Below are 14583 nucleotides of genomic sequence, written 5' to 3' on the forward strand. Positions count from 1 at the left end.
TTGGAAGTTGGGGAGTTTGTGGGAATGAATATTAAAATTGTCTAGTAAAAGTATATGTAGCTTGTTTGTACACAGTTTTTTCCACGTTGTCTTCCCCATTAGACTATGAGGTTCTTGAAAGCAGAGACTGGCTTTCACTTTTTCTTTGCATCTCCAGCTAAGACTCAGCACAGTGCCTGGCACACAGTGAACACTTAATAAATGCTTACTGACTGACTAGAGTGGAGAGCCAAGGACTGAGTTTTCCTCAAAGGTGAGCCAGGCATCAGTGAGGGCCAGTGTAAGAAATCTGCTCACTATGGAAATGGGCACAGAAGTGGGCACACTAAAAAGGTTGGCAGAGATATGGGTATGATGGGACATGGAATGAGAGAAGAGCAAGAGAAGACTTAGGATATTTTTCTCCTAAATGCCTGGTGATTGATTAGTACTTTGATTAGTACATAGACAGAGAACAAGAAAAGCCACAGAGGTACTACTTTATGGCAGATGGAGATTGTGAGACACTGTGCAGCTCACAGTTTTGAAGAAAGGTTGCAAAGAGGAAGGGCAGGGCAGTGAACACAAGCTGGTCCTTTGTCTGGATTTCATCCAGGTCTGGAAAGTGAGGGTGCTACTGTGGCACATACACTGTTTATCTCACAGGGCTATTTTGATGAACACACTTTGTAAGCCCTAGAGTATTACTGAATTGTGAATTATATCATTGATCATAATGAAGGCAGTAGGGCTGTTTAAAAATGAAGTTCTCCTCCAGGTGACAAAAACTGTTAAGGCAGGTTCATGGTTGAGTAGTGACCCAAGATCATTAAACATCAGCTCTACATCAGGAATTTAGTATTTCCTCTAGTGGGCCTGGCAGCCCTTATGTCTATTAACACCCCAGGCTCTAGAGTAGGTGTTGCTGGGCTAGTAGTTGAAAATACAATCAGTACAAATAAAGCCTAATTTTTATACCTTTAACATCAACAACACTGGATGATCAGTGTACTGTCATAATAATTATACTCAGGACTGTAGAATGCCTAATACCCAAATAAAGCTGAAATTATGTGCATCATACTGTCCTTATTAAGGCTGATGAAATATACTTTGTGTATTCGAATCTGCTTAGTCACCATTCACCATATAAACATATATGCCCTGAACCCACAGAAACTGTATCAATGTCGTTTATTTCCAGTTGTGTTTCCAAATTTATTTTAAATTATGAAAATCAATATATAGAAGTCTAGTTCATTATAAAGGTAGGAATAAGCTTTGAGATCTTTACCAGTCTTAAAGTTGTTGACATTTCATTTTGTTGAAAAGGTGTGGAAATCAGCTAGATTTTTCCAAATGTTTTTAAGATAGGAATTCACCACATGAAGACCCAGCAGAGGATGACGTGTATGAGTGTGAGTGTATGCTACCATCAGTGTACCCAGGACCTTGTCTTTTGGAAATTCTCTGCAAGTAGTTATGAACTTGAATTTGAAGTGGACTGAGAGGGTCACTACGTTCAAAAAAAAAAGAAAACTGGTCAAAGTAACCAAAAAACCCTGTGTCTTCTAGAGTTTTTTGGACCCAGCATACCAAATACGAGACTGATCTCAAAGAACATGAGCTAGATTTCAGGAAAACCTGGCAGTGCGACAGGTAGACAGAGGAAAACTGTGGGAAAGGAAAGACCTCAATATCTAAGGAGCTTTTGTGTCATACTCCCCTCTTGTACTTTTCTGTAGAAAAGATCTGCCTGACAATAAAGCTGTGGTCTACATAGGTGAAAAGCACCTAAAATCAAAGATAATTAATGGAGAAGTTAGTTCAGTGATCAAATATGTCATAATATTGATTCAAGCCATATTCTTTTGCAAAGCATTTCTAAATTATGACTTAGGGAGTCAGCTAGAAGTACAAGCAAAGAATTGATTACTGACCTTTACACCGTATTTCACTTTTCCAGCATAATGCTTTATGATAAAGGCAGGCTCCATCACTGCTGGAAATTCAATATAAGAGTTTCCTTCATGCTGGCGCTTAAACTTGTCCAATAGAGTCTGGTTTGTAGCTTGTGGAAAACTGAATGCAAAAAGAGAAGATTGAAAGCAACTATTAAGTCAGGATTTTAAAGTTTTTGCTATTTCCTTCTTCCAGCTCATTTTACAGATAGAGGAAACTGGGGTAAACAGGGCTAAGTGACTTGTCCAGAATCATACAGCTAGTAAGAGTCTGAATCTGGATTTGAACTCAGGAAGATGAGTCTTGCTAACTCCAGGCCTGGCACTCTATCTACTACAGTACTTCGCTGTCTCACAATTGTAAGTACTCAATATCTTGCAAAGCATTATTATATACATCTTTTTATCTGATCCTATCTGACTAGCACAATAATCCTTTCATGTATATAAGCAAATGATATTAGCCCAACCTTAAAAACAAGGGAGGAAAATGAGGTTGATGGAGATTGTGATTTACCCAGGATCACAATGTTACTAAGTGGAGATGACAGGACTCGAATCCAGATCTTTTGACTCAGAGTCCAAGGCTCTTTCCTCTACATTGTGAGGCATTCACTATAAAAATGACAGATAAGGATAGAAATAAGCTCTAGAGACCAGGAAATGTAATGTGGGACTCAAAGGAAACCACTGCTTTCTTGCCACATATTTTCAGTAGGTGAGTGTACCAGACTGCTGAACAGAGAGTTAGGAAATTTACCGTCTGAATCCCATGGTCTGACACTTATAACAGGTACTCTAATAGACAGTCAACTTTATAACAAAAAAATGGAACTCTACCCTCCTGCCCATTCTTTCACACCTAGGCAAACAGCAATTTGCACAGTTTTAATTATTATTGCTTAATATTTTATCTGGGCAGCTGGGGGCTGGGGTAAGGAAGACCTGAATTCAAATCTGGCCTCAGACACTTAGTAGCTGTGTGACCCTGGGCTAGTCACTTAACTTCTGTTTGCCTTAATGCACTGGAGAATGAAACAGTAAACTACTCTAGTATCTTTGCCAAGAAAACCCCATGGAGAGCATTGGTATGCTATGGTCCTTTGGGTCATAATGAGGTAGACATGACTGAATGACTTAACAACAACAAATATACCTAGCTATAAATACATATTTTTATATACACCTATATTAATGAGAATTTCGGCTTTAAGAAAGTAATCTATTAAGTACCTACTATGTATAAGCCATAGTGTTAAGTACAACTGAAAATTCAAAGATAAAAACAACAAAGTCACTTTTATCAAAATTATATTCAAGTCTGAAGAGTATCATAAATAATTATGACAGCAGTAGAATGCAAATATGCGTTAAGAGCTATACAAAGAGTTATCAGAATTAGGAGTAGGGAGGGTGTATTTCTGCACAGGGTAATCAAGAAGGCTTCGTTTAGGCTGAGCCTTGAAGAAAAGGCATGATTTGAAAGGTGGGATTGATAGAGAAATAGGCACATGAGAAACAGGTCATCATACAAACAAAAGAGTACATGGTATTTTGGAGGAATGATGATTGGGTACTCCAGTTAAATTGGAAAGCAGTGTATATGTAAGGAGAAATGGTGTTATCAGGCTGAAAAAAGAGTTTAGTATGGTTGTGAAGAGGGTCAGGTCACATATATCAATATAGTGCCTCCACGAATAACCAAAACCATTAATAGACTCATAATGCCACTTATATAGAAGCTAGATAACATTAACTTAACAAATGCTTATCAAACACTACATGTAAGTCACTGTTCTGGATTCTGTACAGGACATAAAACTAAATTAAACACGGCCCTACGTTCATGGAATTTATAACCCCTGAAGGGACACTAGCTGTACACAAACAACTACAACACAAAGTAGAAAGGAAAGGTGCAACAAGAAAAATACAAAGCACTGTGACAGGTCAGCAGAGTGAGAAATCACTCCCCACTAAGGTGAACAACTTCATGGAAGTACTTGAACCAACTCTTAGAGAAGAGGGAAAAACCGAACAGATGTTTGAGGGAAATGAAATGGTATCAAACTGTATTTCTGTCAGAGGCTTCACCATCTCTTAATCACCTAGGATAGACAAATTTAAAAAATGTTTACTTCTTTCCCACTCATTCCCAGGATCTATGTAATCCCTGAGTGCTGCTGATCATTTTTAACAAATCTCCCTTATGTTTGTCTCTTCAGGTTCACTGCAACACTCTAGACTAGGCACTTATAACCTACCTTATGGACTTGTACAATAATCTCAAGGGTCTGGCTCTAGGTTTCAATTCCAATCCATCCCAAAATATTATTTAAAATTCATGTCACTAATTTACTTAAAAAAAAAAAACTTTCAGTGTTACCCCTAATGAATTAAAGATTAAGATGCTTAGTCTGAAATTCAAAGCACTCAATTCACTTTAACATCCTCTTTCAAAATTATTTCCCACAATTTTACAAAAGGAATTCTCATAGTCTTTATAGGCATTATTCATTCTAATGACTGAGTCTTTTTGTTATTAATGTTTTTTGTTGATAACTTCTATTTCTTACATCATCATAGCTATCCCAGTTATCCCTCCCCTTTCTCTTCCTAGAGAACTATCACACATAAATGATATGTTTTTAGAGAAGAAAAAATTTAAGTACAGTTGGACAACACATTGAAAAAGTCCAAAAACATGTGCAATAACGCCTATGAACCTCCCACCTCCACAAAGGGGTTTGTTGTGGGTGTTCTCTCATGTCTCTTCATTCAAGTCCTGCTTGACTTCTGTAATTTTGTTACCTTCACTATTGATTTTGTGGTGTATACTTATTCTTTCCATTTACATGGTTGTACTTGTGTCTGTTGCTTTCTGGGTTCTGCTTACTTCACTTTACACAGATCTTTTCAGTTTTCTGGGTTCTGCTTACTTCACTTTACACAGATCTTTTCAGTTTACACAGATCTTTCCATTCTTCAACATATTTATTATATGGATCTTTTCTTCAAGAATAGTCATATTCTATTACATTCATGCACCACAATTTATTTAGCCATTCTCCAAATGATGAGCATCTATCTACTCTGTATTCTTTGGGGAAATTTTTAGTAAATTACAGGGGCTGAGCCAAAATTGCAGAATAGAAGCACAAACTTGGCGTGGGCTCCTGCTCCAATGACTTCCAATACATGTAAAAAATTACTCTGAACAAATTTTAGAACCCACAAAGTAACAGAGAGAAACAAATCTCCCGCTGAAGGCAGCCCAGCAAGAAGACAGGAAGGGTCTATTGCACCAATCTGGGAACCAGGCACAATCCCGCAGAGGCCCTGTGGTTTTAGCCCCAGGGCAGCCCAACCAGCACGGTCAGAGCAGACTTCAGGAGAGTGAATTACCAGTAGCTGTGGAGGTTTCCAGACTTCTGAACCCATAAACTCCAAAAACAAAGTAAAAGGTCAGTGCAAAACTCTGTTGGAACAGGGTGGGATGGGGTGGGGGGGGGAGGGAAGGCGGGGGAGAGAGACTTAAAAGGGCAATCTGGCCCCTGCCCCTGGGGTGAGAAGCCAGAGTTCCAGAGCTCCTGGCCTGCAGATCACAGGGGGCCAAATAACCATTCAGAGGGTAACTGCTCTGGCTTTAACCTGCTTGGATCTGGATGGTGGTTTTGGGTAGTGGTCCTAGGGTGTGTGACCAGTGTGCCAGAGCTTGTGAGGGGCTGTGGAGATGGTGCCCTCCTAATAGCTCTGGCAGCTGCAAAAATCCCAGCTATTTGGGACATAGCTCTCTCCATTCTGGAAGCAGAGTTCTACCATGGCAAAGAGCTCAAAAGCCAAGTAATTGTCTGGCAATATGAGCAAGCAATGGAAGCACAAATAGACCATAGAATCCTTTTTTGGAGACAAAACAGGATCAAGGCATGGAGCAGGAGGAAGACAACGAAATCAGAACTCCTGTATCAAAAGCCTCCAAGAAAAATATGAATTGATTACAGGCCATGGAGGAGCTCAAGAAGGATTTTAAAAATCAAGTAAGAGAAGTGGAGGAAAAATTGGGAAGAGAAATAAGAATGATGCAAGAAAATCATGAAAAGCAAGTCAACAGCCTGCTGGAGACCCAAAAATACACTGAAGAAAATAACACCTTAAAAAATAGACTAACTCAAATGGCAAAAGAGGCCCAAAAAGCCAATGAAGAGAAGAATGCTTTAAAAAGCCAAATTTGCCAGATGGAAAAAGAATTTCAAAAACTCAGTGAAGAGAATAATTCCTTCAAAATTAGACTGGAGCAATTGGAAGCTAATGACTTTATGAGAAATCAAGATACTATAAAACAGATCCAAACAAATGAAAAAATAGAAGGCAATGTGAAATATGTCACTGGAAAAACCACTGACCTGGAAAATAGATCCAGGAGAGAGAATTTAAAAATTAATGGACTACCTGAAAGCCATGATCAAAAAAAGAACCTCGACACCATCTTTCAAGAAATTATCTAGCAAAATTGTCCTGATATTCTAGAACCAGAGGGTGAAATAGAAATTGAAAGAATTCACCAATCGCCTCTTGAAAAAGATCCCTAAAAGAAAACTTCCTAGGAATATTACAGCCAAATTGCAAAGCTCCCAGGTCAAGGAGAAAATACTGCAAGCAGTCAGGGAGAACTTTTTGTCCATGCACTTTGACCACAATACTTGGCACATGGTAAGCAATTAGTAAATGCTTGTGGACTGACTGACATGCACAAAAGCCACAAAGGATGAGAAGGCATGACTACATTTTGAGCAGCACAACTGGAAGGAAAACCCATAAAAAAAATAAGGATATTAAATTATTCCTTCTTGGGACCTAGTTAGATTAAGAGGTCTTTCTCCATAATAAGATTCTGTTATTTCATAAAATCCCTTTGAATTGTAAAAGCCTTTGATACCTTAAGCTGGGCCCTTGTAATAGATGGCATTGTAGGGTTTGGAATGTCAGATTTCTGGACAGGATGAACACTGTTAAGACTCAGCCATAGGTAAGTCAATGGTCCTGTAATAATTAACAAATTTGATGAATGCTCTTCTCTTCTGCCTACAAGGGCCCTTTAGACAAAGAAAAGCAAAACCACAGTTTTGCCTCAAGGAGCTCCCATTCTAATCAGGGAGATGACATACAAACAACTATGCACCTAAGTTCAGATATATACAATGTAATGAGAGAGAATCTCCTAAGGAAGACACTACTATTGGGGAGAAAGGTGAAGACTGAGAAAAGCATCTTGCAGAAGATGGGATCTGAGCTTAAATCTTTCCTGCTCAACATATCAAAACCAACACTTTATGCCTAACTACCCAAATTATTTCTCCAAGGCTCTGGATTAATCATCCTGCATTCAATCATTTCTTCTCCAACCCATCCTCCACAGAGATGATAAATTAATTATTTTATAAACACAGGAATAACTGTCATTTTCCCTGCTCAAAAAGCATCACTGATTTTCCATTCCTTTTAGGATAAGAGACAGAGTTTTTCATTTGGCATTTAAAGGATATCACTACAATTCTCCAGCATATCTTTCCAAACTAGTTACACATTATTGCTCTTCTCTCACCTCCTGCTTTACACATAAATTACATTCTAGACAAAACAGCCTTTCAGCTATTTCCTATACACGATGGTCAATTTTCTGTCTCTATTCTGTTGCAGATGCTATTTCCCATGTCTGGAACGGTCTCTCTCCTCTGCCTCTTAGAAACCCTAGTTCCCTTCAAAAGAGAATTTTCTCAATTCCCCTAATTAAAAGTACCCACAATTACTGTGCATTTATTTTGTATATATCTTCTATTTATTTTATCTAGAGAAATGATGTATTTCCATCAGCAAAATGTAAGGTCTTATCACAGTACCAACTTCTGCACTTTTGTTTTCAAATTTCTAGCAGCTTTTATCTGGCACAAAGTTAAATAAAGTTTTAAAAAATTATAAGTTAGAATATAGCACCATACATATATAATTTGGTCCCCACAACTGTCCTACGAGGTAGATGCTATTATTAGCATGCCCTTTTTTTACTGTTGTTGAGTCATTAAGTGACTTGCCCAGTGTCACATAGTTAAAAAGTATCTGAGGCCATATTTGAACTTAGATCTTCCTGATTCCAGATCTGGCACTTTGTCCACTGCTCCCAAAAATATTTATTTTGTTGTCCATTATTTTTTGGGGGGCAAAGATTTAGAGTGGTTTGCCATTGTCTTCTACAGTTCATTTTACAGATGAGGAAACTGAGGCAAACAGGGTTAAGTGACTTGCCTTGGGTCACACAGCTAGTTCAATGTCTGAGGTCAAATCTGAACTCAGGTCTTCCTGACTCCAGGCCCAGGATCAAAGGGCTTGGAATGATATTCTGGAGGTCAAAGGAGCTAGGACTAAAACCAAGAATCACCTACCCAGCAAAACTGAGTATGATGATTCAGGGGAAAATATGGTCATTCAATGAAATGGAGGATTTTCAAGCATTCTTGATTAAAAAACCAGAGCTGAACAGAAAATTTGACATTCAAATACAAGAAGCAAGAGAAGCATGAGAAGGTAAACAGGGAAAAGAAATCATAGGGAACTTATTAAAGTTGAACTATTTACCTTCCTACATGGAAAAAGAATAATTATAACTTATGAAACTTTTCTCAGTATGAGGAGAATTGAAGGGAATATAAATATGTGTGTGTATATTATATATATATGTCAATATATGTATACATGCATATATATGTCTATGTAGGAGGGTATATGAGAGTATGAATACATATATGAGTGTGTGTATATATGTGTATAAGTATACATAGACAGAGGGCAGAATATCAATTGAATAGGAACATATGATATTTTAAAAATAAAATTAAGAGGTGAGAGAGGAATATAATCAGAGGAGATAGGGAGAGACATTAGAGACCTAATTTAATAGGGTAAATTATCTCATATAAAAGAGACAAGGGAAAACTGTTACAATGGAGGGGAAGAACAGGAAGGCAAAAAGGAATGGGTCAACCTTACTCTCATTGAATTTGACTTAAGGAGGGAATAACATGCACACTAAATTGGGTATCTTACCGTATAGCAAAGTAGGAGGGAAGGGAATAGAAGGGGTATGGTAGAAGGGAGGGCAGACTGAAGGGGGGGAGGGTAGTTAGAAGCACACATTTTTGTAAAGGAACAAAGAAGAAAATAGAACAAGTGGGGGATGGGATAGGATGGAGGGAAATATAGTCAGTCTTTCACAATATATTCACTATGGAAATGTTTTGCATAACTACACATGTACAGCCTATTGCTCACCTTCCCAGTAAGGGTGGGAGAGGAGGGAAGAAGGGAAAGAATCTGGAATTCAGAGTTTTAAAATCAAATGTTTAAAAAAGTTATTATTATTATTTTACATGCACTGGGAAATAAGATATACAGGCACTGGGGTTTGGAGATCCATCTTGTCTTACTGGAAAGTTGGATGGGAAATGGGGGAGGATATAGGTATTCAGTGGGAACGGTGTTCTGGGGTGGGGGGGTAGGGGAAAGATGGGGAGAAAATGTGTAACTCAAAATCTTGTGGAAATGAATGCTATGAACTAAAAATAAACATAAAATTTAATAATAAAAAATATTTTACCCTCTGGTTCTAGAATATCAGGGCAGTTTTCCTTGATCATTTCTAGAAAGATGATGCCTAGGCTCCTTTTTGGATCATGGCTTTCAGGTAGTTCAATAATTTTTTAATTCTCTCTCCTTGATCTATTTTCCAGGTGTAATGGGAATGCAAATTTGGAAGATCTTCCCTGCCCCTAGGCTAAAGTGCACCTGAAGCCTGGGGTGGGAGGCTTGTTTTTCAGTAGATACTTTTTGATTGGCCAGTGGGTCAATAAGGTTGTTACATTCTCTGAGCCAGGAGAAGGCTATATAAGCCCTGATGTGTAGCTTTGTTTTGGGACTCACTTTGAGAAGTGTTCTGTGATTTGATCTGAATTCTGGGAAGCCGTTGTTGAGAGTCCCCCGGCTTTGAAAAACCCAGATGTGGAAACCCAGATGTTGACTGGGTATGGATGTAATGGTTGAACAGTTTGGAAATCTGTCTACTTGATCTGTTTCTGTCTTGATAATTCTGCCTGTATACTTTGAAGTTCGGGGTGCTGACCTTTTCCCCTGAACAAGGTAAACGATATATGTCTGACTGATTAAAGTAAGCTTGTTAACCCATTTTGAGTTGCTTTCCTTTAACAAAGCAGATCCAATAACCTGTGTGAGCAGCCATCCTAGGGACTCCAGGGTGCTTGCTGCTACACCAGGTCAGTTGTTTTTCCAATGAGATATTTCTAATTGTCTTCTATTTTTTCATTTATTTTGTTTTATAATTTCTTGACTTCTCAGAATCGTTAGCTTCCATTTGTTCTAATCTAATTTTTAAGGAATTATTTACTTCAGTGAGCTTTTGGACCTCATTTTCCATTTGGCCAATTCTGTTTTCTTAAAACATTCTTCTCACTGGCTTTTGTAACTCTTTTGCCATTTGGAATAGTTTATTTTCTAAGGTGTTATTTTCTTCAGTATTTTTTTTGGGGGGGGCCTCCTTTAGCAAGATGTCGACTTGTTTTTCATGACTTTCTTGAATTACTCTCATTTCTCTTCCCAATATTTCCTCTACTTCTCTTACTTGATTTTTCAAAATCCTTTCTCAGCTCTTCCACGGCCTGTGACCAATTCTATTTTTCTTGGGAGGCTTTGGATATAGGAGCTTTGACTTTGTCACCTTCTTCTGTTTGTATGTTTTGATCTTCTTTGTCACCAAAGTAAGATTCTATAGTCTGAATTTTTTTCTGCTGTTTGCTCATTTCCTCAGCTAATTATTTGACCTTTTTTCCAGTGTGGAGGGTGTACTGTCCCAAGCTTTGGGGGTTTTGTGCAGCTGTTTTCAGAGATACTTCTAGGTACCTGTAAATTTTCAGTTTTTCCAAAGCGATATAATCAAAGGAGAGGTGTTTATTTATCTCCTGGCCTGTGCTCTGGTCTGTGAGTGACCACAAGCATTCTTTTCTGCCTTTGAACAATGAGGATTCCCTCGCAATGTGCTGCCCCAATCTCCACCATGCCAGCACTCCTCCTTGTCCCAGGACCACCACCCAGGACTGCATCCCACATCCAAGCAAGGGCAAAGAAAGAGAGTCCTGCCTCAGTGCCAGCAAAGAGATCCTTACAATACCCCTCTGATCAGTCACTTGATCCTCCCACTGTCTGTGGACCAAGAGCTCCAGAAACAGACACTGCCACCTCTGTTGCTGCCCTAGGGTTGGCGCTGGAACATGTTTCTCTCTCACTCAGGTCTGAGAGACCTTTCTTACTGATATTCTAAGTTATTTTTGGTGTTTGCGGGTTGAGATGTGTGGAAAGTGCCACAGCTGCCTGTGATTCAGTCTCCTGAGGCTTGCTCCAGGTTTTATGGGGCCCAGTCTGTGCTGGAGTATTTTGCACTGGACTGTGCTCCTCTCTCAGACTGGTGCAACAGACCTTTCCTTTTGACCTTCCAGGTTGTCTTGGACTGGAAATTTGTTTCACTCTGTCATTTTGTGGGTTTTGCTGCTCTAGAATTTGTTTATTGTCATTTTTTGCAGGTATTTGGAGAGGTTTGGGCGAGAGCTCAAGCAAGTCCATGCTTTTATTCTGCCATCTTGGCTCTGCCCCCTATATATGGAACATTTTTTCATATGCCTCTAGATGGTCTAGGTATCTTCCCTCAAGAATTGTTGATATCCTTAGGTCATTTATCAAATATGAAATAACTATTATACATACATATTTGAATCTATGACTTGGAAATGAGACTTTTCTTTATGGGAGAAACTGGCTGCAAAGATTTTTCCCCCTAGTTAAATGTCTCCCTTTTAATCTTAGCTTTATTGGGTTTGATTGTGTAAATACTTTTTAATTTTATGTAACTGATATATTTTGTGATCCTCTCTATTCCTTGTTTGGTCATAAACTTTCTTTCTTCTACCCACAGATCTAGCATGTAACTCCCCCCATGTTTTAAAAATTTGTTTATGATGTGACCTTTTATATATATAGATCACTTGTCCATCTGCAGCTTATCTTTGGATAAGGGGTGATGTGTTGGTCTAAATCACTTTCAGCTACAATGCTGAAACTGAGAAAATAAGTAAAGGTAAATAATGAAACCACTTTTTGCAGATGATAGGATTGTGAACTTTACCTTTCACAGCTCTAAATCTCCACAATCAAGCTACTGGCTCAGCTTTGACACTCAGCACTTTCTCAGCACCTTTACTCATCTCTTCCCTCTCAGGGGAGGGTGGAACAGTAACTCCTAAAACCTTCCTTTATGGAGGGCTCAGAACTTTCCAGATAACGCTTCACTTTTCATGAGATGCTCTGCTTGGTTTCATGATCCCCACTGGTTAGACCTAAATAGAACCCCTCCTTTTCAGCTTCCTTTTGTGCAAAATTTTCTCCAGTTAGGCTGCAAGTTCTTGAAAGCAGGGGCTATCTTTCTTATTTGTATCCCCAGAACTTAGCACAGTGCCTAAAACGTACCAGGAGCTTAATAAATGTTTATTGAATGATCTTTAATGAGTCAATTAAAAATGAATTGAATGAATAACTTTAGCCAACTTACAGGATATAAAATTAATCCACACAATTCATTAGTATTTTATATAATACCAATAAAAACCTGGCAGGAAAAATTAGAAAGACAAATCCCCTTTAAAATAACTGCAAAATATATAAAGTACTTGGGAACCTACCTACTAAGATACACACATTATACAACTACAAACCACTGTTTATGAAAATAAAGAAACAAATAATTGGAAAAATACTAATTGTTTATAGGAGGTATTTATTAATACGATAAAAATAACAAAAAACGACAAATTAATTTACTTATTTGATGTCATACCAAACTACTAAAGGATTAGTTTATAGGACTAGAAAATTTTTTAAAAATCCATATAGAGGGTAAAAAGGTCAAGAACCTTAAGTAAAATAGTGAAAAGTAGGTATGAAGTGGGGCCTAGCAATGTCAGATCTCAAACCATACTACAAATTCTCAAAAAAATTTTGTACTAGGTTAAAAACAAGAGAGATAAATCACTGATATAAATCTATTTAATACCTTAGTTTTCAATGAACACGAAGATCCTAGCTCTTAGAAAAAGATTCTCTTCCTTTGAGATGCAACGCAGGTCCCGACTTCTGCACTCAAGTCCTCCACTAAGTCCTACTCCAATGCCTCATTGTCATAAGGAGGTGACTTTGCTTTTCAAAGGCTGGGCCAGCAGAAGATAAACTCTTAACAGGAATTATCAGGGTGAAAAGGCTTTATGTTCTGTCCTGGCAATAGTTACACAGACCATTTTCCTAGGACCACTCAAAGTACAGACAGACTCACCATACTACTCAAAGGGTAGTTACTTGGTGATGAATTCATTGGTAATGGCAATCCATTTAACAAAGTAAAACACCCAATCACCTTTGATCCCCGTGTGCCAAAGGTTGGTAAGAATCACTATTTTTATACCTTCTATAAACTTTAACCTGGTTGCTATTAGTCTAAATGTGAGATTCTTGTTCAAGAATCAAGCACTGAAACTATTAGAAGAATGAATATATCAATCTTGATATTCTTGTTATAAAAGAAACCAGAAGAACAAAGATGCACCTAAATAAAAACATGACTCACAGATACTCCTTGGAAAGGCAAAGGAAAGGAAGTAGAGGAGTTGCTGTTATTAATACCATCAAACAACAAGATAAAGCATTTCAAGGAACACTTGGTCATCTAATATTACAGTGTTCATGATATTTAGAAAAAATAATCATTAAAAATAATACTTTACTAATTTCTATTTAGAACTAAAAAGGACACCCTAACCTAAACCTACAATTTGATATTCAAGTACTTCATTGCAAAAGTGGGAAATGTGAAGATAAGGACATTTATAATGGAAAGGATGAGAGAGACAACAAGGAACGAATAAGGCTGGGCATGGTGAGCACCAAATAACATAAGTGAAACTTATTGTATAGACAGACAGGAAAAAACTTAGTTGTTCCTATCTCCTGTGGCCTCCAGTGGTTCAAGGACTGTATAGTCAAGCCCGATCTCTGTACAGCGATCAACTGGATCTGGCCCCAGATATATAATTAACTATGCTTACAGAGGCTTGACTCCCCATTTACGAGTGTGCTTATAGGCTTTAGGACCATTTGTGGAAAGTTGCACTGGTTTTTCTGGCAGGACTTCTTTCTCTGGCTTTACCAGTTTCTAGTCAATTTACAATAATTCGCATCAGCTTCCTTTGTGCAACCCTTCTCTCTGCCTATACTAGCTTCTAGAAATCTTTTTGTACAGCTTTGGACAGAATTCAAGAGCATAATCTTTTGTATTTTCAGTTTTCTTTATCATGTTTTTCTGGAGTTCTTTTCAGATATTTATTGGAGTTTATGTGGGAGAACTAGACTTCTCTACAACCTTGTCCATTACAATCTTAACTTGTCTCTTTGAGTCTGAATAGCATTTATGCAATACTCAACTACTGTTTTATATTGTTACTTAATGATTATGTCTAGAAATTTAAAAGTACTTATTGAG

General features: G+C 37.9%; 1 protein-coding gene across 14 annotated transcripts in view; it reads right to left on the minus strand.

Annotated features, from left to right (window-relative positions):
• The window catches only part of MYO9A (myosin IXA), a 324456-nt gene that overhangs the window by 149033 nt on the left and 160840 nt on the right, over positions 1–14583 (minus strand). For all 14 annotated transcript variants that reach the window (XR_011164264.1, XM_069067272.1, XM_069067273.1 and 11 more), the window contains one exon: positions 1920–2061. Coding sequence is in view for 13 of the 14 variants with exons in the window: in XM_069067272.1 (XP_068923373.1) it covers positions 1920–2061 (142 nt within the window). In the remaining variant the exon portion in view is untranslated. The remainder of the gene's footprint in view (positions 1–1919; positions 2062–14583) is intronic.

Source organism: Petaurus breviceps, unplaced genomic scaffold (assembly GCF_028583685.1).
Source record: "Petaurus breviceps papuanus isolate PSGF00001 unplaced genomic scaffold, PetGlider_PUasm1.0 90740, whole genome shotgun sequence".
NCBI lineage: Eukaryota > Metazoa > Chordata > Mammalia > Diprotodontia > Petauridae > Petaurus > Petaurus breviceps.